The sequence below is a fragment of the Pangasianodon hypophthalmus genome, chromosome 24 (assembly GCF_027358585.1).
Source record: "Pangasianodon hypophthalmus isolate fPanHyp1 chromosome 24, fPanHyp1.pri, whole genome shotgun sequence".
In the NCBI taxonomy this organism is placed as follows: domain Eukaryota; kingdom Metazoa; phylum Chordata; class Actinopteri; order Siluriformes; family Pangasiidae; genus Pangasianodon; species Pangasianodon hypophthalmus.
Window position 1 is genome coordinate 1,130,119 of NC_069733.1, and position 27,508 is coordinate 1,157,626.

General features: G+C 37.7%; 1 protein-coding gene across 5 annotated transcripts in view; it reads right to left on the reverse strand.

Moving 5' to 3' along the window:
• Positions 1-4,718: 4,718 nt before the first annotated feature.
• LOC113527995 (E3 ubiquitin-protein ligase rnf213-alpha) overlaps positions 4,719-27,508 on the reverse strand; it is a 67,574-nt gene continuing 44,784 nt past the window's right edge. For 4 of the 5 annotated variants that reach the window (XM_053228855.1, XM_034299227.2, XM_034299229.2 and 1 more), the window contains 38 exons: positions 27,331-27,429; positions 26,971-27,086; positions 26,349-26,471; positions 26,176-26,222; positions 25,476-25,617; positions 25,082-25,220; positions 24,791-24,973; positions 23,836-23,966; positions 22,699-22,859; positions 21,971-22,156; positions 21,663-21,844; positions 20,678-20,798; positions 20,497-20,594; positions 19,303-19,470; positions 19,025-19,176; positions 18,618-18,705; positions 18,077-18,182; positions 17,336-17,513; positions 16,294-16,490; positions 15,918-16,031; positions 15,386-15,487; positions 14,708-14,896; positions 13,710-13,824; positions 13,008-13,042; positions 12,812-12,906; positions 12,065-12,218; positions 11,518-11,689; positions 10,903-10,994; positions 10,453-10,695; positions 9,750-9,888; positions 9,332-9,406; positions 9,021-9,177; positions 8,364-8,562; positions 7,323-7,394; positions 6,821-7,018; positions 6,124-6,213; positions 5,538-5,707; positions 4,719-5,355 (listed from right to left, as the gene is read on the reverse strand). In XM_053228855.1, coding sequence (XP_053084830.1) covers positions 5,193-5,355; positions 5,538-5,707; positions 6,124-6,213; positions 6,821-7,018; positions 7,323-7,394; positions 8,364-8,562; positions 9,021-9,177; positions 9,332-9,406; positions 9,750-9,888; positions 10,453-10,695; positions 10,903-10,994; positions 11,518-11,689; positions 12,065-12,218; positions 12,812-12,906; positions 13,008-13,042; positions 13,710-13,824; positions 14,708-14,896; positions 15,386-15,487; positions 15,918-16,031; positions 16,294-16,490; positions 17,336-17,513; positions 18,077-18,182; positions 18,618-18,705; positions 19,025-19,176; positions 19,303-19,470; positions 20,497-20,594; positions 20,678-20,798; positions 21,663-21,844; positions 21,971-22,156; positions 22,699-22,859; positions 23,836-23,966; positions 24,791-24,973; positions 25,082-25,220; positions 25,476-25,617; positions 26,176-26,222; positions 26,349-26,471; positions 26,971-27,086; positions 27,331-27,429 — 5,191 coding nt within the window. In that variant the 3' untranslated portion in view covers positions 4,719-5,192. The remainder of the gene's footprint in view (positions 5,356-5,537; positions 5,708-6,123; positions 6,214-6,820; positions 7,019-7,322; positions 7,395-8,363; positions 8,563-9,020; positions 9,178-9,331; positions 9,407-9,749; positions 9,889-10,452; positions 10,696-10,902; positions 10,995-11,517; positions 11,690-12,064; positions 12,219-12,811; positions 12,907-13,007; positions 13,043-13,709; positions 13,825-14,707; positions 14,897-15,385; positions 15,488-15,917; positions 16,032-16,293; positions 16,491-17,335; positions 17,514-18,076; positions 18,183-18,617; positions 18,706-19,024; positions 19,177-19,302; positions 19,471-20,496; positions 20,595-20,677; positions 20,799-21,662; positions 21,845-21,970; positions 22,157-22,698; positions 22,860-23,835; positions 23,967-24,790; positions 24,974-25,081; positions 25,221-25,475; positions 25,618-26,175; positions 26,223-26,348; positions 26,472-26,970; positions 27,087-27,330; positions 27,430-27,508) is intronic. The other variant, XM_034299230.2, reaches the window with a different exon arrangement.

Here is a 27,508-nt window from a genome sequence, read left to right on the forward strand (position 1 = left end):
TATTAAAAAAATACACACAAACCTGAGGGTTTAAAAATGACCCAAAGTTCTCTCTCTCTCTCACACACACACACACACACACACTTTAATTTGCTTGTATTGTAAATTTGCCTATAACTCATTGAAAGCACACGGCATTTTGCACATATACAGATACATACAGAAGAACATTTCTACACACTCGACTCCAAACTCGTCTTATTACTGCAGCATGACTCTCGTACAGATCGACTGAAACAGCTTTAATAATATTTTTAGGTTATCTGTTTTAAAGGGTTCAACAACCTCAGGGTCGACTTTCTTAAACAGTTGTTTCTCAGATATAAAATAAGATGTTTAGGCTCACTCTGTACACTCACATCCACTTGCTGATCAGCTTGTTAACTACCTGCTGTGCTAATCAGCTAATCAGCTCGCTAGTTCAACAAACTAGCAGAGAAGCTTAGCAGTAAGCTGCAGTTTAATGGTAATTTAATCAATATAAATTATTAGCAAAGCATTTCATTGCACTGTACATTAGACAAAGTTCTCTCTCTCTCTCACACACACACACACACACACACACAAACAGAAAGGTAAAGATATTGTAAAGACTTGTACTACTGAGAAATTTTCAATAAACTGTATACTTGTTCTGGAAAATGCTTTCCTACAAACTATATTTTACATTTCTCAGGAAATTCAGCCAGTGCAAGAATTTTTAAAATAAAATATTTCTCCTGGATGTACTTATATGTCTCTGTCTGTCTTTCTTACTCTGTCTCACTCTCATTCTCTTTCATTCCCTCTCTCTCTATCTGTCTCTCTCTCCCGCTGTCTCTCTCTCTCCTCTCAGATCTGAAGCGTCTGTCTAGCTGCAGACATTGTGTGTGTGTTTTCTCCTCGAAGCGCTGGAGTGTTTTGTGAAAAGTCTCTTCGGATTTTCTTGGATTTGCATAATGGGATTACGGAGGGCAGGCGGAGTGTATTCTCACACACACACAAGCACGCACACACACACACACACACACACACACACACACACAGCACCTGCAGTGCTGGCCATTTGAAAAAATTTTACTAAACAAAACATTGCACATCGTACTCCACATTCAAACTCCACACATCCATCTTCTTTTACCACTCACTATATATATATATATATATATATATATATATATATATATATATATATATATATATATATATACAAAACATACAGTTCAGTGCAAAAGTTTGCATCCCCCATTATCTACATCATGCCAACACTCTAAAACATAAGACAGCATAAGTACACAGAAGAAAAATTTTAAAAGGAAGGAAGTGAAAAGATTTGCCCTGACGTTCTCTGTCTTCGGACCTGATTTTGTAGAAGGTGGTGCAGGACATCTGGCAAAGTAACACCAGTTACACCAGTTGTGAAGAAGTAGGGACTAAAGTGGTTCGAGGTGATTACGAAGGCAACTATTGATCATTAAACTTTTCAGAGGATTTAGCAGACAGCCAGATGCTAGATCTTGAACTCTGTTTAAATTGTTAATATCTTTCCATACACTACTCATTTTTGTTACTTGTGAAACATCTAAAGGTGTGCCAACTTTTGCACCCAAGAGCCTGCAGAAGCCGAGAGTGCTGGGATTGTGCTGTTCTCAGGGTTGCTGCTTCAAAACCTTTTTAATACCTTTTTAAGATCTGGCCAAATGAAATTTATTACCATGTCGACACCAGAACAAATCCAAATAAACTCAAATATGTGAGCTGGTCTGCAAACGCCCTTCCCACGGTCAGATTATATAGCTCTGAAAATGTTCTAGCATTTTAAAGTTCCACAAAACTGAAAATGGAGAAAATCACATTTAAAGATTTCATTCCAGTTCCACTCGACACCTCTACCTCTACATTTATATAATAATCTACTTACGGAAATGAAAAGTACTGCCAAAATGTAAAGAATGATAAGTTTACACTAGGACATGTTAATGTCCTCTTGTCTCATTCTCTGGGGTAATGGACTCTCACTGAGGTAAAGGTCTCTCGCTAAGACAGAGATCTCTCACTGAGGTAAAGGTCTCTCACTGAGGTAAAGGTCTCTCGCTAAGACAGAGGTCTCTCACTGAGGTAAAGGTCTCTCACTGAGGTAAAAGTCTCTCACTGAGGTAAAGGTCTCTCACTAAGACAGAGATCTCTCACTGAGGTAAAGGTCTCTCGCTAAGACAGAGGTCTCTCACTGAGGTAAAGGTCTCTCACTGAGGTAAAAGTCTCTCACTGAGGTAAAGGTCTCTCACTAAGACAGAGATCTCTCACTGAGGTAAAGGTCTCTCACTGAGGTAAAGGTCTCTCACTGAGGTAAAAGTCTCTCACTGAGGTAAAAGTCTCTCACTGAGGTAAAGGTCTCTCACTGAGGTAAAAGTCTCTCACTGAGGTAAAGGTCTCTCACTGAGGTAAAGGTCTCTCACTGAGGTAAAGGTCTCTCACTGAGGTAAAAGTCTCTCACTGAGGTAAAGGTCTCTCACTGAGGTAAAAGTTTCTCACTGAGGTAAAAGTCTCTCACTGAGGTAAAAGTCTCTCACTGAGGTAAAGGTCTCTCACTGAGGTAAAGGTCTCTCACTGAGGTAAAGGTCTCTCACTGAGGTAAAGGTCTCTCACTGAGGTAAAGGTCTCTCACTGAGGTAAAAGTCTCTCACTGAGGTAAAGGTCTCTCACTGAGGTAGCCAGGTGTCTTTAGGCAGACAGACTGTACTGTTAAACTGGCTCTTCATTCAACGTGATCTTTGCAGACAGACATCAAGGCAAGGTTAGAAAATAAGGAAGAGTAAACATTAAGAAAATAACAGCTTTTTTCCATAATTCAGCTCTAGAGACTTTCCAGTCTGCCTCACATATTTATTCACAATGTGCAACAAAATCATCAAAATGTCTTTAGAATGAATGACACTGCTTAGCAAGCTCCTTAAACTGTTCTAGCTTGACTGCTAGCATAACAAGCTTGTGCTTCTCAGATTTGCTGTGAGAATGGAGTGCCTTAATCTCCACTGTGCCTGAAACTGAAATATCTCGACACGTTTTCCATCCAACCTCAATACTGTTGCTTGTTGGTGCCAAACAGTCCCTGTATTTTTCATCCTTCTACCACTGAATTTGCACTTCTCCATTTTCTTCTCATCTCCGCTTCTAACGAATGGAAGAAAATGGCGCGAAAGGTCACGTGACCAAGTGCTAGGCAGTAAATACGTAGGAAAGGTGCAATGACAGGTTAAATTCTCAAAGACATTATCTCTTGTATAAAAATTATTTCCAAATCAGCCTTGTTCAGGAATCTAAATCATGAGCTCAACATTTAATATCCAATATTTAAAAACAACATATTCAATACACTTTAAGATATTTAACTTAAATGTCAAACATCTATTTTAAAATGTTTTAAGACTTTTACAGATCTGCAGCAACCCTGTGTTCTAGACTGACATGTTGGATTCTTTCTTCCAGCTTTAGCCAAGTTTACACTGTATGATTTACAGACAAAAATCTCACATCATAAAGAAGTTTTTTAGTTGTGAGTTGAAATCGGCGGCCTTAGAAAATAAAGTGACGCTCACCAGCGGCTGATTTAGTGCCACTGCGACCAAACTGACTGCAAAGTTGCGTTAGTGTAAGAAATTTATAAGGTGCTATGAGACTCTTCTAAAATCCACTAATAGGAGGATGGCACACTCACGCCACAGCTACAAATAGGTTAGCGGCGATGGAGAAACGTAAAAGAAACATCCTGGAACCTAGAACCTTTCACTAATTGCAGGTCTATGCATGGAACACACACACACACACACACACACACACACAAAAGGAATGAGGCTGTAATGTGTGGGAAAGCCTGCAAGCTGCTTTTAAATCTGTGGGTTTGTGAGCAGAGAATGAAAGACAAAATAAAAGGTCAGATTTGAACAGCATGTGTGTTTCTCACAGTCTGAGAGAGAGAGAGAGAGAGAGAGAGAGATTAGGGCATGGTCGTTACTGTACTGTTATAGCTGTGGTTATTTCCACACTGCTCTCCTTCCCACGTTAACTCCGTCATTTAGAGCCTTTTGTTCAGCAGATACAGTGAGCGGAGAAAGTAAACACACATTCAATGGACCAGTGGTGGGTATCATTCAGAGAGAGAGAGAGAGAGAGAGAGAGAGAGAGAGAGAGAGAGAGAGAGAGAGAGAGAGAGAGAGAGAGAGAGAGAGAGAGAGAATAAACTGAAATGCAAAAAAACACAGAAAGAAAAATAGTGTACAATAAGAAAGAGAAAAGAATGAGTTGAGACAGAAGGGAAGAGAGTTTTGAGGATATGTGGATATGTAAGATACTATGTTATAATATTTGTAATAAGACAGAGAGACTCACATGCAAGGCCAAGCATGAGACAAGGGTCGAAAATGAGACAGAAGTGGAAGAAAGAGACAGAGACAAAGAAAAAGAGAGAAAGAGAGGGAGTGTGGTGTCCCATGGGAGTACTTTTGTCCTTGTTCATTCCTCTGAGTGAGACTGCTGCTCTCTCTGATAAGCACTGACTCTTCCTCCCTGTCTGTCTCTCTCTCCTGTCTTCCTCTCTCTGTCTCTCTCTCCTGTCTTCCTCTCTCTGTCTGCCTGGCACAGATAAGGAGACTTCTGTGAGTTTAGAGGCAGATCAGTAAAATTCATCGCTTCACAATATAAGCTCAAATAGCAGATACACATCTAAACGATTCACTGGAATAAATAAAGCACTCTGTGGAATTGGATGATTATAATTTTTATTTGCTTAGAAATCGCAGAAGCCCAATCAACGACATTCAGAACACAAATCAGCCGAAAAGAAAAGAGAAAACACTCATTTTTCAAAAAGTTTGGAAAATATCACCTTAAATAACCTTAAAGAATAAATCCTTCTGACAAGAGTTCAGTAGCTAAAAAGAAATTCACTATTTTTTTTTCTCAAACACGGCATTTCAAGGCTTAATGCAAATTTTCTATTTTCATAACATCAAATACCATTATTATTAAATTTAACTGCTTTTTAGAATGCTGTGTTTGTTCAATTCTGTTCTAGTTTAAATGCTTTGACGTTTAACATGAACGTCCTGTCCAATATAGTTTCAGTGTAAGAATAGAAATTCTGATTGCAATAAATGTTAAAGAAAGTAAATGAAGCTTTGTAATATTAACGGACGCACGCGTCCTGCAGCTTCACTTCACACAGATTCAGTGGTTTTTATCCCTTTCTTGATCTGCACTGCTAGTTTCCAAAGAGCGATGCCGTATCTCATCTCCATCTCCTGAAGATCCTTCAGACAGTGAATGGCCTTCTCGTGGATCTCATCGCAGTCCAGGAAGGCGTCAAATGTTTCCGTAATTCTGTGCATGGGATAGAAATATTGGACAGTAAAATCACGCTTGCTGACTCAAATCTTTTCCTCACACGGTCGGTAAGGCATGTATAAATGAATTAATAAATTATTAAGTCTGAGCATTCAGAACTTTCTGTTCAGCAAAAGCTACTTGTGTTGTGTATCATATTTAATAAATGAAAAACCCACTTCCAGTCTGGACGGACATCTTTGAGCTTGATGTTCAGGATCACGTAGTGGAGCTCGGTGATGAGAACATCCAAGTTAGGGATGTTTGCCAGAATTGTCTTATTTTCATTCTTCTGATCTTTTGTGAACGTCTCATGAAACCTGCGATCCTCAATCATGATAAAGGGATTCTAAACCACAAAAAAAATTTTTAAGTAGTTACACGTGCATTTTCTGCAAAGTTCAGATTACAGTTACAGATTTTCAGTTACAGTTCATAAACATTGCATTCATTAAACTTTATAACTGTGCTCCTAAAGTTTATTATTTAGTTTTATAACCATCTTATACACTCAAATATCTCCTCATAAAGCTGCAATTACGTTCTATCATTAATTTCTTGTTACCCTGTAAACTGAAGTGTTAGTGTTTTTTATATAATATAATATAATATAATATAATATAATATAATATAATATAATATAATGCTGTTCTGACTGTTAATGACTTTAAAATACAGAACATTATTAGAGTTTATAAATCAGTGCAGCCTTCACAGAACGCATCACCTAAAGTACAATGACAGAAAACTCGAGGTTACTTGTACCTGATTCATCTCGATGAGCAGTGACGACTGTCTCAGTGATAACGCTTCCCACAGAGACTGAATGTGCTTCACCTGGCTGGATCTCAGCACCTGAGAACAAACCTGAAACTGTTATTAAAATTCAGAATTCTATACTTATACTATTATCACTTATATCTGCTACTCTTGTTTCCTGTAGTATAGCTCATAGACTTAGAACAGGCTTAGTTAATCTGTGATTAGTTAATCCAGAGCCAGGGCCAGGCAGCAGAACAAAAGGCTAAACTGACCGTCTGCTAGTTAATGATGCTTTGTGACAATGTCTATCGTTTAAAGTACTATATAAATAAAAATGTAAGTGAAACTGTAATATTTATTATGTTATTCAGTAAAGAAAGTTCTAATATAGAAAGTACCATAATGAATAATTCACTGGCACATACACTTACTGTACAATAATACACTTAACTCAACTGGACTCATTTTACATTAAAATTAATTTGTTTTTATATTCTTTCCCTTAACATGGGGGTGTGCAAACTTTTGATGGCTGATCTCCTTTCTAGCTCTATGTAATCTGACTAATAAAATAATGAATTTCTCTTGTGTCTGTCTCTAAAAGCAAAAGTAAAGGACTATAATTAAAGAAAAGGCAGTTGTGCAAAACGCACAGAAAAAGGCAGTGTTGAAAAAAAAATTGTAGAAGAAGTGGATGCACCTGTAAGTTCAGTGTCTGCGCTCTGTCATCCAGTTTCAGGTCTTTCTTCAGGTAGGCCATGAGCTTCTGCTCCGGTGCAGGAAACGACAGCTTCAGAAATCCAATAACAATCCGCAGAGTGGAAAGAGCTGCGGAGATCTCATTCAAAAACCGGAAATCATTCATGATGCAATTCCTGTCGTTGGTGCTCAAGGGCTCCTGTGGGAGAAGAAAACAAAATATCATCAAAAATATCATATTTTCTATCAGGGGTCAACATATAAATATAGCTTTGATCATAACGATTTTTATCCTCCACATCATTTTTATGCTAACCACCTCTTCTGTGAAATGACGTTTGTTACCTAATTTTCAGAGCTACAATTTCCAATATTTAGATTAGCATGCTAAACTACTTCAACAGACACAAAAGAAGAAACAGTCGAGTGGTGTAAAGGAAACAAATCAACTGAATGGCATTCTCTGCATGAAACATTAACGCACAGCAGAGATCAGTTCATACCAGCTTGTCCTGCACTGTGCTGAAAAAGCAACGCAGCGTTGTTCCTGTGTCATACTCAAATAACGGAAGCGTCTGTAAGAGGAGAAAAATAAGATTTAATGAGATAAAAAACATACTTTATTTAGAAAGTCTGCTGTAGACACTGAAACTTTGTATAATGAAGCAGCTTAACTGATTATCAACAATATGCCTAATCATGTTCATGGGATAAGAAAGGAATAAAACACCTAAAACAGCACGTCCCCAAGTGTTTTATTCCGCTAATACCACAGCAATGTGCCACCTATTACAACATTAACTTATTAAAGAACAACATTAACTTATTAAAGAACAACATTAACTTATTAAAGAACAACATTAACTTATTAAAGAACAACACATCCATTTATAGTTGCATTTTATGTTGCGCAAAGCAAGTTAGTTCCTGTTCTCTTGGACACTACAGCAGCTATAAACGGTCGTTCCCTCATCAGCCTCTCATTTTGTTCTCTCTCGAATTTAACAAGACAAAAAAAATGCAGCTTGTCATGTTACAGAGAAACCGCAACCAAGCGGAAACTCCTCTGTCCTGAAAATGTCAGAAATCTTACAGAAAGTTCCAGCTTTACCTCTGACTGTTACAAAGCGCTGACACTGGAGACTCCTTCCATAAATGTTAAATAAACATCTCCTTACAGGAAACTTCACCATATCAGTGATTACACATGATTTTTCATCTGTTTATGTGGAGCATCGGTCTGTGAATGAGCTGTTACTATAGAAACCATAACGTATTAGAACGAGAGTATTAGTATAAACCTGTGCTTTGAGCTGCACTACTGTTAGAGCTGCTGTTCTAGAAAACTAATCAACACCTTCTGACCTTTCAGAGTGTATGTGCAGAAGACAGTGAGGTGTTTTTGTGCTGGGTTTTTTTTCAGTGTGTGATTGTGGTGACGCTGTATAATGATGGTGCATATTGGGGCATAGTGGGGTAATTAATCTTTTCACAGCATTGTATCTTATTTTCTGAAGTCTGAAAATAGCCTTAAAATAGCTTACAGTGACTTTGATCATGGGTTTCTCTTTGAAGAATCGATCTATTATCTGCCTCTCCACAGTTTTAAAATTATAGTTGGTGCTCTTTTTCCCGTCCTCGTGCACCACATGGTCGATGTTTGAAATGGCGATAGTGAGGAAGTCTTGCTCAGGAACACAGGTGATGACATGGGAAGGCTTGAGCTCATTAGCAGTGATTACCCTTAAACACAGAAAAAAAAAGATAATAAGAAGAAAATATAACCATGATGTTACAATAGGCCATGTTCATAATTACAATGAGAGCAATTAATTTTAATTAGTGAATAGAAATTAAATATTTATAATGATGACAGTTATAACACCCAGTAATACCCAATATCAAACATCAGTGCCTATCTACAGCATCTTATTTTTAAAAATAAAATGAGAGTTTTCAGCAAAGAAACTGCTAGAATATTGTTTACAACAGACAGAAAACAGCTCTTAACCTTAAATAACTGCCTTTTGATCTGATTTGGATCACAGCACAATTCTAATTAAATATAAGGTGTCTCATTTCACCCTTAGAGTTTTAACGTATTCAGTAGAATAGGTCCTGTTCAGAGCGACTCAGAGTGAAACCCCGTTGCTATTACACACACACCCGGTGCCAGTTATCGTGCAGGAGTTGCAGCGTACCTGTCTGCTGTAGGGTTGGACATTTGTATGAAGTTGTTCTGCATCTGGCTGAGGTACTTTGTTATAATCCGAGCGACAGAGCGTTCCGTTGGTAGGAGGTCCAGAATCATCAAGTTGTTCTCGTCTTTTTCCTTCAGCTCGGCGGTTAACTGTGAGTCTGAACAACAAGTTGTCATGATGTTTTAACACATTCTCAGGTCATTTTTCTAGCCGACAGCTGAAGCTCACACACAAGTACACAACACACCTTGACCTATTTCTTAGGTTTACTCTTACAACGGTGGAAGGATGAAAATATTTAAAAACCTTACAATTAATTGACTTTAGATGTTTCCATAACAACTTCACAATTTCAGCACTTTCACTGAAGGCCTGCTGATCATGATCTAAAAGAGAAACAAATGTATAAAAGTCCATATAACAGCAACAATAGCATTAACAGCATAATACAACAGCAGAAATAATGGATTTCATTCATCATTAATAACAAACCTAAACAAATCGCTCTTAGTCATTTTCTCCTGTAATCTTCTGTAACTGTAAAATGTTACACAAAAATACTTGGCACCAAGTGGTTAACAGCAGATTCTTTAAGTCTCGTGCTGTTGTTTTTATATATACACAGTAAAAGTGACCTGTTGTGGTTGTGTGTTTTTTACTGTTTCAGCAGACAATCTTATATTCTGTCTAAACTACACACCACTGAGAGAAGAGAGCAGAGTTTCTCACCTGCCACAGTCTCCTTCCTGAAGGTGTTAATGGGCACGTTATTGTAACACTGCAGATCCAGATTCTCAAAATAACACATCAGTTTCTGCTGAAGGCTGAGCACTTGAGGGAGATATCTGATGTGTCGAATGTGAACATGCTGTAAATAAAAAAACACTAAAATAAAAATGAATCCTGTGGTCTTCAGTCTTCTCTGCAAAGGGCCAGTGTGACTGCAGGTGTTTATTATAATATATAATTATAATATAATATAATGATATAGCTGATCATTCATGTAAAGTCTATTAAAGACCAGCTGATTTTCTGGCTCCTGACTGAATGAAAACCTGCAGTGAAATCAGCAGTGCTTCCTGTTAGAATGCAAACCTATAGCTAGCAAATACAACTGGTCACCACTGACTGATAGTCTGATTCATTCATTCATCCCTGCAATCACCGATTCATTCAACAATTCATGCATGCATTCATTCATTCATTCATTCATTTATTTGTTCGTTAATTTATTCTTTCATTCATTTATTCAATAATGAGGGTCTAGTCTGTATAAAATAAAAAAAAAGAAACTATTCTATGTTGGGTTTTTTCTATTCTATATACAGCACTTTGGTCAGCGTTTATTGTTTTAATGTTAGCTACTTTCTCTACACATGTAGAGTGGTATAAATGATGTGTGAACAAATCACTATAATCATAAAGCTCATACACTTTTCAGGAGTTCTGAGAGAAGAGGAACGTTTCTTCTTTCATCTTTCTGCTCAATTAAGTGACTGAAGCGCTGGATGGTCATCTTCTGCTCGAAACTCCACATCAGTGGAAGGTTGAACACTCCGGAGGTGGGCAGGTCCTTCAGCGTTGGCTCCTTCCTGTAGATAATTTGTGCCAAAGTATCCATGCCACCCAATCTCAGAATGTTACTCTGCACGTCCAGCAACTGTGCCTCAAAAGTCTTCAAAAACAAACAATATCCAAACAGTACAATCAAAAGATTATTAAATTGTAATGATATTGCTTACCATAAAGAGTTTGTAAATAAAAACCTTTATCTTTTACAAGTAAAGAACTTTGAGAAACATTTGGTGAAGATAAAGTTAAGTTCAGTCTTCAGCTAGAAGCTAATTTCTCACAAAATCTAATTTCAAAAGTGAAATTTTACCTGAAAGAAGAGCTGAAGTCTTTGGTGAATGACTTTCTCCCATTCTTCCCTTTTTTCCTCACTGTCTGTTATTTGGAGCTGGATGTTCGGCTCTGCAAGAGAACAGCACAGAGTTATCATTTTTTGCCCTTTCAATTACTGAGATTAAAAACGCCCTATTCAGACTGGATTAGTTTAACATGGAGATTTACTCTATATCTGGTAGTCCTGTCAAAATCTGTCTTTTCAGTAAATTTTTTCAGACTGGACATTCCCGCATCTGGAAAGATTACTGGTGTCATATTTACACGTGACTGCCCAAAAAAAAAATCTATTTCCTTCTTCAGTCTGCATGTTGCTAAGAGCAAGTGTTTATGTTTAAAGGAAGTGGTCTAGATGCTATTGAAAAACCCCGTCTCGGATGTGCTTCTACTCCAGAAAAATCTGGAAATGTAGGGTTTCTTTTTGAGTCTAGTTCTAATTCCAGATCCTTCTAATTTACTAATTACTAATGCTACTATTACTGCTCCTGTGTGTAGGGATGGAGATTTTCCCTTTAATTGGCACTGATACAATGATTATGTCCATTAACAATCTAATGGAAAGCAGTGAAACAGTTAAATTAGGAAATGTTACCAGAAGAACTCTCCAAGATGAACTTCAGAAACAAGTGGACAGTCATCTCAGCATCTTGCTCACTCTTTCCTAAAGCTTTGGCGAGAAGTTCAATGTCCTTCTGAAGGTGGCCAAAGAGGAGCTTCCTGACATCCTGTGCTCCTTGTGGCATCTCAGTGAGATTCTGAACCTCCTGAGCAACACACAAACACAATAATATTACACTACAACACTTCCTGTTAAAACCACCAGCACTACTAACTACTAACCAGCACATTTGTGTGTGTGTGTGTGTGTGTGTGTGTGTATATTTAAATAACCTTTACAGTTATACTGTTCTAAAAATCTAAAGAGATGGTCTGGGTCAAGAAGCAGGTTTGCTATGTAAAGAGCACAGTTCTTGATCAATGTTATAAAAACATTCATAAAGCCATATTTATATTCTTTTTTTGTCATTTAATACCAATATTTTACAAGAGTTTATATAGACTTTATTTATACTTTATTACTATATTTATATATGTGTGTGTGTGTGTATGTATATATATATAAAATGTAAGTAACCTACCTCAGTGTGTTCGATTGTACCCCAGATCATGGAGGAGTGTATTAAAGCTCGCACCATGTGAAGGTTAGCACCATAAAGACTCCTCTCTCCATCCTGCTCCTTCCGACTGTTAGGATCACCGAGGTTGTGACCTCTTCCGCTGCCCTGTACATGACTTGTTTCAACAAAAAAGGGCACTTGGAATTAAACCAAATGAATATGATACAATTACTAAAATCACCAGAACCATTCTCTCATCAAATGCAGCTTGCTTTACTTCTTAGGCTTCATCCAGGCAGTTGTGGAAATAAAGAGAACTTCAATGTAAATGGGCAAATATATTTTCTGTCTTTGTTCTGTGTTTTGAAATTCTGTTAGCCAATAGTCTAAAATCCACAAATGACTTAAAGCATGCAAGGGGTTAAATATACAGATATCAGCCTAATAAAGAGATCAAAAGGCATTAATGAGAAAGCGTGCAGAAGGTGATGATAAATACAGACAGATAGCCATATAGAGAGATCACAACTTAACACTCTAAGTCCAAAATTTACATCAGAATTAATGCGGGAAAAGTTTCTTGTAATCACAGTGGGGTTATGCAGCAGCAGCTTAAATCGATTTTCTGGGCTCCCGATTTTGTGATTATGTGAATTAAAGTTGTGCTAACCACAAAACCTACATGCGGCATTAGGTGAAAATTCGGAGTACTGTAAGTCTACCAAAGCTCTTTACATTCTTTACATACGCATTTCGGCAAACACTTACTTAAACTCTGTGAAACCTTCTACTGCATTGTGACGCTCACCACCAACTTCACTGCCACAGCTCGCACACTGTGATTTTACCCATGGTCTCCCACACTAGGTTAAACACAAACACAATATTTTATAGTGTTATTACAGTATAGCCTGAATATGAGCAAATATAAAAGCATTATTTGGAAGATGAAGCTGATACTCACATTGCCAATTAAAACAGGTTCCCCACACCGACACACTGGACAGAAAAAGTGAAAAAAAAAAAAGATCATTCACAAAAGGAATTTATTCCAAACTGTGAACATGATAATGAGCAGCAATGAGTTAGTGTTAAATGAGCAGAAGGCCCCCATACTGGATACCTCTCCAATCAGGAAATGGCGGAAAGAAACACCCTTGAAGTCCAAAACCCACCTTAAATGGTTTCGACTTAGTGCCAAGAATGTAACTACAGCTCTCACTGTGCTCACACAGAGACTGGGTGGGATAAAGTAATAACCCAGATACTCTGCACTCCTGCAGTAACTCCTACATCAGTCGTTGAGCCACAAGAGCTTAAGCCTTCATCAAATCCACAAAACACATGTACTCACACAAAGCAAGTGTGGACAGAGGCCACCCCTGATCAAGAGGTGTGGTACCAGAGCTCTTACTGTGTGTGTCTACATCTAGTCCATAACTTCCCATTACACACACTAACTTGGGCTCTTCCCCCCCCAGCACTTTATACATCCCTCTTTCCACCGCCACTTTCAATGCAAAGTACCATCACCATCACAGGGTCTCGATCCATAAAGGGGCATTGTACACATATTATTCTAAAAATAGTAAAAAGGGGAGAGAGGTAATTCTACCGTCAATAATGTTTATTTAAATGAAATAAGAAAAGCATGCAGAAACCTTACCCCATATTTTCAGATTATCAGATGGAACTTCTGATTTCTTCGCATCCTCAGCCCAGTTTTTAATCCACTCTTTTATTTCATTTACTGAGTTAGGCATAGTCGGGATGAAGAAATCCTGTACATCAGAAAAGTGTGTATTTAAGGGAGAAATGAACGCATACCGTTATCACAGAAGGCTTTACAGACATGTGTACAGCTGGAGCTGTATTCCTCACTGCTGCTCCAGCTCCACCATAACCTCACTGCGCACTCACTGCTTACACCCTCAACCCTCATCATTAGCTGCACTGGATATCGTAAGAATGTGCATTTCAACTTCTCTGTCTGTCCAATGTTTTTGAAAAGCCTTTGTGAGTTCCATAAATCATTATATAATTTATCTGTATGTAATGGGCTACTTGCACAAACACTTCCGTATTTTATTTACGACGGTTCCTGCGTTTCCTTTACTACATTCATAATTGCTGTATTTGCAGTGGTGGGGCAAGGTGGCTTAGTGGTGAGGGGGCTTAGTGGTGAGGGGGTTTGAATCCTGTCTCTGCCTGTGTGCATGGGGGTTTCCTCTGGGTACGCCGGTTTCCTCCCTAGTCCAAAGACATGTGCTGTAGGTATTTCCAACACTGTCTGCAGTGTGTGAATGGATGTGCGAGTGTGTGTGTGTGATTGTGCCCTGCGATGGGTTGGCACCCCGTCCAGGGTGTCCCCCACCTTCAGTCCAACAGTACCATGTTTAATCCACAAAACTATAATGATTAATACCAACAGGTCTCAGGAGCAACCAATAAGTGACACACTGAGGCTAAAAAGAGCCGAATCACTTTTGAACAAATTGTGCAATGTTTTCTACAACTGACAGGAAGAAAATCCCTTTCACACAAAACTGTCATCATGTACAACATCTTGAGACCTGGCCTTTCCACTGGCAGGTAATTATTCACAAAACTTTAAAACAGTTGTAAACCAAACCATTGATGAAATTAGCTCTGTACAGCACCGACCTTGCATTCTCCTGGACTGAAGCACAGACAGTGCAGCAGTTTCATCTCTGGCGCTGTAGAAACTTGGGCTACTAGCGCAGTGTGTAAAACAATCTGAGACAGAGTGCAATCCTCAAGCTCTGATTCACAGATTTTAACAAGCTGCCCCCAGCTGGTGTCTGTGCTTGACTTCATCCTCATCTTGGAGATCTAAAATTAATTACAGAGTTGTGCATGTGATATAAACTGTATAAGTCCTCATTAGCTACTTGATCAGGTCCCCCTAATATTCAGATCACTTTTGTTGTGCCCCATTTGCTGCTCTGAAAAAGCACTTTATAAGCACTTGAACTATGCAGCAAGGACATGCAACAATATCTTCACTATATATCTTAACTGGAGTTCCTCAGAATGTTAATAATAAACGTGTAAACTTCAGGCTTCCACACAATACCATACGATTTCAATTCATAAGCAATGATTTAGTAGCTTCTGACTGATATCTTATTAACCTTGTTCGAAATTTTGGGTGAGCCTAAAGTTAATTCATTAGGTTTTATCTAGGCCATCCAACATTTATTTAAAACTATGCACAAACTGCATACATCTGAATAATAATTTAATCACAACATCAACATCTGGGTATTACATTTAAGCATTTAAGAGTCAATAATCATGCACTGTATGGAAAAATCTCACCAGAGAGCCTGCATTGCTGGTCGAGGCTGTGTTCTGCGTGGCCTGCCTGACTGCAGCTAATGCCATACACACCCGGAAACACGGGATGCTTTCATCAAACTCCTGTTAAATTAAACACATCAGGAAGTAAAGTGGCTGGTGACAGCATTACAGCATGGTATTTCCTACAGATATTTATTACAGTCTCCTGCTGTCACCCTGTGGACAGTCCTCATGTTCGTTTCTATTTCTATTTTTATATTTAACTATATTTTGAACATTTTATTTAGCACATATACACTAAAGGTTTGTGCTTACAAATATAGTTATATAACTATCACATTTTCAAAGTTTTCCACACAAACAATATAAACGCTACTAGTAATTCTGATTAGTAATAATAGTAATAATAATGGTAATAATAATAATAATAATAATAGTAATAATAATAATAATAACAATAGTAATAGTAATAATAATAATAATAATAATAATAGTAATAATAATAGTAATAATAATAATACTAATAATAATTTAAATGCATGTGCAGTACCTGCGCTATCTCGTGTGAAGGCTCCTCTAGAGCTTTGAACGAGTCGACAGTAATCTTCTCGTACATTTGCCCGTACATCTGGAACTGATCCACTGCTCGTGTAGACATGTCCTGCTGAGGTCACAAATTGTGGTACATTGAGAATGAAACTACAGCTTTGTAGTGAAACATGTTTAGAAATGTTTCAAAAATAGATTTCTAGAAAATGTTCTTAGAGATTTTTTTTTAAAAATTTTAAAATGTTAATCACAAATCAAGACTGTAACACAAAAATTCATTCATCTGTTCATTCATTATATAACATCACATCAATGAATTCCTTCATTCCCAGTTTCACGTTTGATGAGATTCTGAAGACGGCTATGCAGGTTTTTACCTGTTCTTTCAACACCTGACTCGGTATAGTCCACTGAAACTTTTCACTCTGTCCGAGCTGATGGACGAGGCTGAACCCGTGCGTCTCACAGATGTTGCGTAGCAGAAATATCTGTACCCACGGATTGCCTGTGTTAGACAAAAGCTCCTGCAGGCTTCGCAGGAGATGTCTGCACTCTTCAGCATCAACTGTGACCTCTAAAGTATAAAATATTACACATCATTTATATTATTAGAACAATTTTACAGGGATTTTCCCTTCCCCCTTAAAAAAAGTTTTAAAATTAAAAACAGCACATGCTTCCATGAAGCCCCTATTAATCAAACACTTTATTTATTTATTTATTTATTACTGTAATTATTTTAATTACAGTCTTCAATTGCTCTAAAAAGAGTTGTGTCCTAAATTTATATTGGGCTAAAAAAGCTGTATGGTTTCTCCTATCAAAATTAATTGAATTACTTGCTGCCAGTCTCTAAATGCTACTTCTGAAATTTGGGCTAGAAGAAGAAAAGGGCTAGAAGGAGCTTGAAGAGCTTGAAGAAGGATGTCACAGTGCCTAATGAAAGTTAATACGTGCCTTGAGCTTAGTATGATGGAAGGATTCAGAGTTTAAAAAATAATTTTACCAAATTAAGTGGCTTAGGTTTCATAAAAAAAAACCCTGTACATGGGAAATAAATGGCGTAATTCATTTTATTCCACATGGCCAATGCCCTAATATTTCACTGGACCACAGCACTGGTCCATTCAAATTCTCTTAATAATTTTTGGGGGTTTTTTTGCCTTCAGGGTCCATTGATGATATTTCCTAATGATATTTCCTAATTTTGGTGATTCAGATGAATAGTCTAGGAGGAAATAAAGAACAGCAGATTACATAAGTGGGCAGGATTCAATCGTCCAAAAGGCAACTCCGTGTGGTTTACAAAGGCCACTGCTAAGCCTAATGTACCCAGTGTGTTTTGGGACCATAAAATTCACATTAATAAAAAGAAAGATCTACAGAGTTTGTTTTGCGAAAGTAAAAATTCTGAAGGACCTTCAGACAGTACACTCCTGATGGCATCAGAGGCAACCGTGATGGCAAACCGCAGTTTTGCGATGGTGTGTAGATGCTCAGAAATCATGTTCTGCTCAGACTCGTGGAGCACACAGGTACCGAGACATTTGATTGCCTTGCTGATGAGACAGCCTTGACTGGAAAAGTAGATGTGATCCTGCAGGACATTTAAATAAGCACAGTTTATTAATAAATGTTTGATTAATAACTCTTTAAGCTTTCATACTTAGTGCCATATTCAGAGTTATGTACACATAGTGAGGAGTTAAATAAAATGTAAAATAGCATGATGTGCTGGATCAAGTGCTATTCTATGTGCTGCATAAGTGGGGTGATCCGTGGAATAAGTAAGCTTCTCGCACACAAATACTGTGGAACACATAACCTATTTGGACCCAAGCTTGGGTCTGATCACTCATGGCTCATGACTGGGCAAGGGTGCGTAATGCTGAAAGACCTGAAACACCTGATAACCGCAGGTGACATCACTGAGGGTGTGCCCAAGTTGCATTATTAGCCTAGCATAGTTTTGTGTATTCATTGTTTGCTTTATGTTACCTCAGCTTATTGTGTTTGCATTTCTAATTTTCCTTGGGTTTTGGATTTGTGTTACTTCCATGTACATTGTTGTTTGCGTGTTTATATTCGCTGGGTTGGTGTGTAAAGTTTATTATTAATATGATTGGGAGTGATGAGAGAAAGACAGTGCTGACAACAGACCTCGATGCTGCGCACCACCATGAAGTAGATTTCATCAGCGTTCCTCTCGTTTGATTTCACAGCCTCTTCAACGAACCTCTGAAGCTGAGGTGCTGTTTCCTCCATTCTGCCCAGAAAACAAACGCCAGTTCTTAATCCGACAAGCAGTTTGAACTAAATAGTACAGCACGACAATATAAATATCACAGTGCTTCTAAATGATTCTGATTGGTCAGAAGTGAGAACAGGAACTTGTTTTATTGACATTACACGACATTTAATGTAACTATAAAATAGAAAAAAAAATCTGTCGTTCTCCAATAAATAAAAATTGTAACTGTTGTCAAATTACTCCACTTCTCCACCCTGTCACTCAGTATTTTTCTATAACAGCAACACACAGTGTTTATTAATTATATATATATAGTGTTAATGTTATTACGCTATACCAACATAGATAAACACCGCAAGATAACCATCTTCATAACAATCCAATGTGTCACTTTTTAAATGTGCTAGAGATAAAATATTCAAAAACCAAAGATATAGACAAACACAATACCCGCATTTCAGTAGGATCTTGAGTATGAGAGACTGGACAGCAAGGTCTGGGTTCATGTACTGCTGTAAAGTGGACCTCTCACTCGTAGCTGTGAAAATATGTTGTAAAATATTCATATCCCTGAAGAAGAAACAATTTTATACGCTAAGGATGTTCATTCTTATTTGCCTTGTAATATACTTCACTCTGACATGCAGTATCAGTCATCATGTATTTTCTTTCTGTAGCATAATTCTCTAGACCAGGTTCACTACTGCAACTTTATGAAAAAGTTTTAATAATTCAACCATTTTTTTCTGCATTTATTCTCAGTCTGGTGTGTTTCAGGACTTTATTTAATAGAAAATACAGATTAATTCACCCACCGTCTACAAACTACATTTCACATAATGTTCTTAAATATTTACCTTCTGCAGATGGGCTACATCTTACATAGTCCATGAGTTTGTTCAGGACGTTGTCAGTCAGTTGCTCTTTGCTGCTGACAAAGTTCCACATGAACTCCACGAAGAACGAATTGCACTTTCTTCTAAATCTGTTCACTTTTAGAAAGGTTTCTCTGGAAAAAAAAGGGGGAAAGACAGACAAATGGATTCATGCATACTTATAAGTTTCTAAAAGTTTTAATTTCTGAATTTCTGGCCACCAAAATAAAATGACAAACAGCAAATCCAGATGTTCCTACTTGGCCACAACTCCACAAGGTTTGTAATCTTGATTGATCTGTTTTTTGCACTTCCTACACTGCGTGTCACTGTGTTCCTTTAAACAAGATATGTGAAACATGTGTCCACATTCGACCTCAGCTGTGTCGTCCTCTGTGAAGTCCTTATCACAGTAGCCACACACGACTCTGATGACACAACAGAACAAAAATGCTTACCTTTTTTTATTATTATATTAGCAGTACAGTAACGTTCAATAGTAAAGATGACAGATGTTTTCAGCACATGTAAGTTTGTTCAATCAACTCCTATTACACATATGACATTTTCCAACATAAAAATAAAGATTTTTCAACCTTCTCCCTTACCAGACTTTCTGGCCAAAATGTGCTATACGGAGAGGTACTTTGTATATGTGAGTGTTTTGTGTTATCTGCATTAGACGTATGCTATTAGCAAGGAACATTATGTTGGTAATTATGTGTGGGTACGCTTAACAAATAATATTTACCACATCAGTTAACATTAAAATAGCACGAACATCAGCATTAATACACCATAAGAAATGTTAACATAGTAAATTAACACATGTATTAATTGAGTTTTTAAATACAGTGAATTAATGAATGAAATATAACAAAATAAGCAAAATAATAAAACCATGCATTAATGAATAAATTAATAACTATTCTGTTTATAATGTTTAATTAGCAAAAATCATAAGTGAGGCTGAATGGTGGGTGTCAATAACTCACTCAATTACTGACATTTAATTACTTGCGTTTTTTAAGTTTTTAAAGTTCCTTCAAACTTAATTTAAATAATGCAGTAAATAAAGTTGATGATAAGAAAGAAGCGATTAATCACCACAAAGTCGTATACATTATATTAGATTAGATTAGATATATTCCCCTCGATGCCTTGCAACACGTAGCAGGGGCTGCCATGCTTATAGAGCTGCTTATGCTTATAAATTGGTGACTCAGTGTGAAGTCGATAAATTTGAACATAGAAATGGCCGGAATGAAAGATTCAGTGAATAGATACTACATAGATTTCCCTCATATCGTTAAGTTATTTAAGCTATTTAGCTGCAAAGACACTTACATTCTGGATCCATATTTTATAATTTATACAGTAAGTGTAAAATAATGTATAATGTTTGTGTGTTGAAGTGAAACTTTTTTGTTGCTTTTCTCATTCGCCAGACTCACTTGAACACATTACAAGCATTCTTGCTACATTTAGCCAGAGTCCCTGTGACATGATCAATCACACACTCCATCTCTTTCCCTTCTTCTGAGTTTAGTTTCTGAACAGATAAAAGGTCAAGTGTTATTTACAGGAAGAGCATGATTTACTGAACTTAAAATGGATGAAAAAAATGTGTGATACCTTCCATGCAAACAATAGATTTCTCACGAGAAAGGTCAGCAGTTTTTTTTCCATTTCCTGCTCGTTTTGTAGGAGGTGATCCATCAGTAGATAGATTATCCAGGTACTTTGCCAGAGCAGTCTGAAATATGATACGGGTTTCAGTGAACTTGTTTTTTGGTGCCATAAACTTCTGTACCAGTATTCAACAACTTGCTATTTCCATGTGTTGCTTGATGTGTTACTTTTTAAAAAATTAAAAAATTTAAACCCTAAAAATGGTCAAATTGTACAGTTATCCTACCATGAAATTATCACATCATCCTGTTACATCATCACACAACATTACTATCAATAATGAGGGAAAGATAATAACAACTGAAGTCAGAGACTTAAGCTCCAGGGAAGCTCCGCTTCAGCCATGTGGGGATCACTAAAGACCTTTTGACCAACCACGGTATGCCTTATGCCTTTCCACGGAAAGCCCTGGACCACTGGGAGGAGCATTGCTGTCCCACGCCACTACACTTGGCCCACAGTAATGCTTCTCCCTAGTGCCCCAGCACAGCCCATGACCTGGAAAGCCAGCACCGCTTCACATCCCCTACATCTACACCCTACCACTCCTCCATCACCTCTAAAAAAAAATAAACGCACCCCTTTTGCACCAAGCCTGTCTCTGCCACGTCTGCCATTGCTGCAAGTTGCTACAGATGCTTGTATTTAGAGTTACTGTTCAAAAGAACATTATTCATCAATGCATAAAATAGCACTCTTGAATAAGTCTGTAGTTAGGTCTGAGATCTGAATACCGATGTGTGCCGTTCTTCTATTATATCCTCACTGCACATGCTTAACTCTGGACACAACCCAAAGTGCCAGTCCATCAAAACAAATCTTTTTTGTAATATCATATAGCTGGTGATAAAGCTGTCCTGTAAGTAAAACCCTTTTTAAAGTGTGTCTTTAATTTTCCGGTAGTACTGCCTGATTTTGCAGAACATACCTGATTTTTGAGATTAGCATTTCTGCATTTTCAGCATGACGTGTCACCAGAGAGTCCTCTGAAAGGATCAAGTCAACAGTCACAGACAGGGACTTCACTTTCTTTAGCCACTCCTGGCAGCTGTCAAAGTCTTTCAGCTCACTTTCTTTTGGCTGAAGGCCCTGAAGTACCTGGCGGAGTGCCTTAAAAATAATAATATATTAGGTCTACATTACTTATGTCAACTGTATTGTCAGTGTTTGTCTGTGACTGTGTTCTTTTGATGAAGAATGACTTTTGAATGGACAAAATGAAAATCAAATTATTACCTCTGTTGCTTCTCCTCCAGTGACCACGTCTTTGTTTTGGAAATATAAACTGTAGAAAAGTTGATGGTTGTCTTGCATGTATTTATTAACTACATACAGCCAGGGCAGAGGGACACAGTCAGGATCATTTCCCGTTAAATCGCGATAGAGACGTGGTGCGAGTCTAGTGAGTGTTTCTGAAAAAGACTGTAGGAAAGAACAAGCACACATTTGTTCATAGGTTTATCAAATATACTGAAAAGGAGGATAAAACATCCATCTGTCCTGACTGCTGTGGCTGAAGCTGTCTGACGAAACCAGAGAACCCAAATGAAACCTGCAGACACCGGGAGAACATGCGATAGTCCACACAGACAGTAAGCTGAGCTCAGGATGAAACCAGAGACCTCCATGAAAACTACCTCAGTATAGCTTATTATTATAATTATTATACACCATATTACATTATTGTTATAATGAAATTCATTCATTTATTTTTTTATATTTTTATAATTTATTTATTATAATACCACCATGTAACTTTTACTGTACGAGTTGTTACATAATTATTAACTTTGGTCTTAACAAGCAACTGGCTTGTGGGAATCAAAACAACAAATAAATATGCAACATTAAGCCAATAACTCAACAATAGACTTTACTGTAATTCTCCAGATTTTTCCGGTGACCACAGGAGCAAATCAACTAATTATTTATCAAGAAGACTAGCAGGTTTAATTTTCACTTACCTTATTTAGCTCATGTGGATACGATGGCATTGAGATGTTTACAAGGTCTTCAGAAAACATGGCAAACAGCTCATGGCCTTTTGTGATGCTTTTAATCCAGGTAAGAGGTATCAGTTCTTCAAACTTCTCCAAGTACTCCTTAGTAGGCCTAACAGATGGTCCTTGAAGTATGTAGACGATTGAGTGAATACATATATACATACATATATACATACATACATACATACATACATACAGTCTCCTCTGAAAGTATTGGAATGGCAAAGCCAGTTCTTTTGTTTTTGCTAGAGTTGTTCAACGTGAAGAAGCCCACTTTGGATACCTCAGTTATAAGCAGCTACCAACCGGGATCGCTTCTTTCCTTTCTTTCAAGTTCTTGCATTTTTATACATTCAGTTGTTTCTCTTTCTTTGTAAGACCTCCAACATCTTAAGCATTCATCAAGTTCTCCCACACCACCCCATTGCTGTGTCCCCAACACTGGCTTCCCGTAGCTGCTCACGTCAGGTTTTAAAACACTGATAATTGCCTACAGAGCCAAGAATGAACCAGCACCCACCTATCCTAAGGCACTTATCCTGCTCTGCACCACGCTGTCTCCAAGCCACTAGCACAGCTCAAATGGACCTACTATCTCTCGAGGTAATGAAAGACATGTATCAAGGCTGTCTGAGTCACTGGCAGTTTTCATACCTACTACTTCATCAAGCACCTGAATTAACACTTACATTAAAAAAAAAAAAAATCTTAGAAAACAGCTGACAAATCAAGAGCCATGCCCATGTTGCTGTCCACCACATCAGCTAAGATCAAAGACTGTGTGTATATATGCATCATCTATGTACTCTCCCTGTGAAGCCTTCCCCAGACTTGCAGTTACGCCACTTTATATAATGGTTTCTAGTAGTTCTGCATTTAGTTTAAGTTTTTTTAATCTTGCTTCGCTCTCTTATTATATTTTGTTTAATAAATCCACATTAGCATCCACACAGTTCTTGGTCTATCTTGTCAATTTCACCACAAGTAGTGTAATGTAGGGGAAGCAGTGTAATGTCAATTTCAAACATAGCATTATAACGTGAAACATCAGCATTCATCTTTCAAGCAGCTCAAACTTCTTGCATTTGCATGTTTTACCTTTCAGATTGATGACACATGCCCAAATCTGCTCAAATTTGTCTTTTAAAGCCCAGCTAAATGGGAAATGACATGTCCACGACTTAGTCTGGTCTCCAGTCGTTGACAAGACAGATACCTGTCCTTGATAGCTGGAAAATATAGCAGAAAGAATATATTCAATTTCTCAAAATTGTAAACTAATCTAAATAATAATAAACTAAACTAAATTAGAGCATGGTAAGTACCAGGATTTAACACATAGACAAATATATGTATACATATGTTATATTTATGTCAGTACATAAACATAATTTGAGTTAATTATGATATAATGATATAATTATATGATATATGATATACACTATATGGTCAAAAGTTTGTGGACACCTGACCATCACACCAATATGTGGTTCTTCGCCAAACTGTTGCCACAAAGTGTGAAGCACACAATTGTATGGGAAGACTTTATATGCTGTAGCGTTACAATTTCCCTTCACTGGAACTAAGGGGTCTAGTCCAAATCCATTTTTCTTGTGCACAAAGCGAGCTCCATGAAGACATGGTGTGTGAAGGTTGGAGTGGAAGAACTCGAGTGTCCTGCACAGAGCCCTGACCTCAACCCCACTGAACACCTTTGGGATAAACTGGAACACCGACTGAACCCCAGACCTCCTCGACATCCCAACATCAGCGCCTGACCTCACTAATGCTCTTGTAGCTGAATGAACACAAATCCCCACAGCCACGCTCCAACATCTAGTGGAAAGCTTCCCAGAAGAGTGGAGCTCATTATAACAGCAAACACAGGGGGAATAAATGGATGTGAACATATGGATGTGATGGTCAGGTGTCCCAATGCTTTTGTCCATATAGTGTAAATGATATTAAAGATTAGAATTTCAGCTTTCATTTCCTGATGATCATTCCAAGAAAGTGCACTCTGCCTTGATTAAGAAGAACAGAAAATACTGACATATTGCCTGGAATGTGCAGCAGATCCCATTGATCCTCTTGAAATACATTCAGCCAGAAGTCAGACTTTTCTGATGGTTGATCATTGATCAGATTATCAAGGTTATTGTCTCCATCAATGACTGCCAGAATGTGGGCTAGGGCTGAGGCGACGCTGCCCTCCAGATGAACCCACAGCACATGTCTGAAAAGCAAATCTTATTATTTTTATATAAGTATTTCATTCTTCTTCTTCTTATTCTAATTCTCATAATTTCAATTAAAATAAGTTATATACAGTATGTCTGTTCACCTAAATGAACTGCCTTCAGCAACAATGCGATCAGAAAGCGCCTGAGCAACAACCCAGCTCTCTTTTCCCTTCATTTTCTCTTGCTCTGAAAGAAAGCTGATTATCCTCCTTTCCAGTGATTTAATGAAAGCAGCAGACACTGTTGAAAACAAATTCATTAAATTCATCATACTGCATGAAATAAAGTGTTATATACACTGCAGTAAACTAGGGTTAAGCACAAGAGCTTGAACAACATAAAAAAAAATGATGAAGTACAGCATTACATCATGGCAACTTACAACTTCCTGTTTATAAAGAGGCAGCATTAAATGCCATATAGCACTGCATTACCAAAGCAAATTAATTATTCAGTTACTCAGAAAAGGAATATTGTTTAATGTGGACTTCTCACCAGCGTATTTGTTTTGCAGCAGCCCATGGAGAATTTCTACACGCTTTGTCGCTCTCTGAGTGTTATCCGCTTTGTCACGCAGCTTCAAAATACCCTTCTGTAAAGACTTCTTCATTAGCAAGTGTGTGTCAATAAAGACATCCTGCAATGAAAAATTGGGATTCAACATATATTAGTTTAAAAAGTGTACCAGTGACCCCTAAAAAGCTAACAAACCACACACAGCAAATTTATGAACAAAAGGCAAAAGCATCCCTCCCGAGAACATAAACATAACGCAGTGTACAAATGGCACCATGAACCTCTGCACTCAGCCACAGACAGATCCACCAGCCCTCAACAGAGGACTCAAATTCTAGAGAAAATTGGTGGATAGAGGGATGCACTTCACATAGAGATAAGGCAGAGACAGGTCCAACATGCACAGTGGCCATCAAGGGGAGCTCAGTTCATCATATTCCAACAATGGAACTACTTCAGGAACTACTAAAGATGACTGAAGACCAGTTCAAAGATGCTTTCAGTTCTTCCCCAAACGAGCATCATACACCACGTCAGCAAAACCCCAGGGAAAATCATCACGAGTCATGGTCTAGTTCCACCTGGTACCAAAGTGTGAGGGGTCCCTCACACACACACACGCACACACACATGCACACACACACGCACACACACACGCACACACGCACGCAGAGCTTACCTGTTTTTCAGAAAACGGGGTTTTAGGACTGTCCATGTCAGGATCCTCTGTAAGTGTGCAAAATAATTACTTTAACAACTTTCTTACCAAAATACAAGCACTGTACAATTGCTGATGTGAGAACAAAAGGAATTAAAATCAGAATGCAGGTTGTAAAATGATCTCAACATTACCTGTAGCAGGGAAGGAACTTTTTGCGAGACTTTCTGAGACAGTCATGCGCTGCAGCTCATAAATGTCGCCGGGAAATCCTGGAGTTGCAATTAGTTCATCTATGTGTAGTGAAACCCAGCCGTCTAAAAAGACATACTTACAGTTACATTCATGGCACGTAGAAGATGCTCTTATCCAGAGTGACTTACAGAAGTGCTTTAGAGTCTCTATCAATAAATCATCATGCTGGTTCACCAGGTCAGAGACTAACAGTACACACATCACTGTACAGGTATGTGCACTGTATTTATAAAAGCATTGAAAAATTGCCATATAGAACATATTGTATACTGACTACAAGACAATCTATAAGAAAAAAAAAACATGATACGTTCTCATAGTAGCAAGATTCTTATTGGAATGAAAATGCATTTTATTTAAAATCTTCAGTTATATTAAAGAAATAATATTAGAAAATATTATAGAAAACGTTATACGTATTATACAAAATGTTTTCATTCTCAACGACATTCAAGCTATACTCAACCTTCACATGCCATTGGTGATGTGATATGTTCATTATAGTTTCTGCATCTAATTACTCTGTAAATTGTGCAAATCAACACATTAAGCAGGAATAACCTCCAAATGTAGCAATATATCCACAGCCTCCTGAAATCCGGGGAAGCCTTGTAAGAAGCACAACGTCAAAGGCAGCTCCACCTGAGACTGAACTTTTGATCCGTGTAATGCTGTGTCTGGGAAAAAAAAAAAGGCAGCTTGGAGATAAACTCTTTAATAGACATTAAGCGATTACTGGGGTGTATTGACAGTTTATTGTGCACACATTTTTGTGTGTGATGTAAGCAATTTTATCATGCATTTAATTTGCTATTTTATATTGATTTGTTAAATGAATAAAATAAGATGTTTCCAACTCAGTTAAATACAAACAAAACAGAGTTATACATTAAAAATGTATAAAATGGTTTCTCTTTTTACCTCACACAGAAGAGAAGTCGCTGACTTTGTTTTGGATCATCAAAGTAAGACTGCAGCAGCACGAGTTTGCGTGCTCCTGCATCATTGCCAAGAAATTCACTAGCAGAAACAATCACAATTTGTCACAAACTTGGCAAGCACCAGTAAGTCTACAGTTTATCTTTTATAATAGTATAGC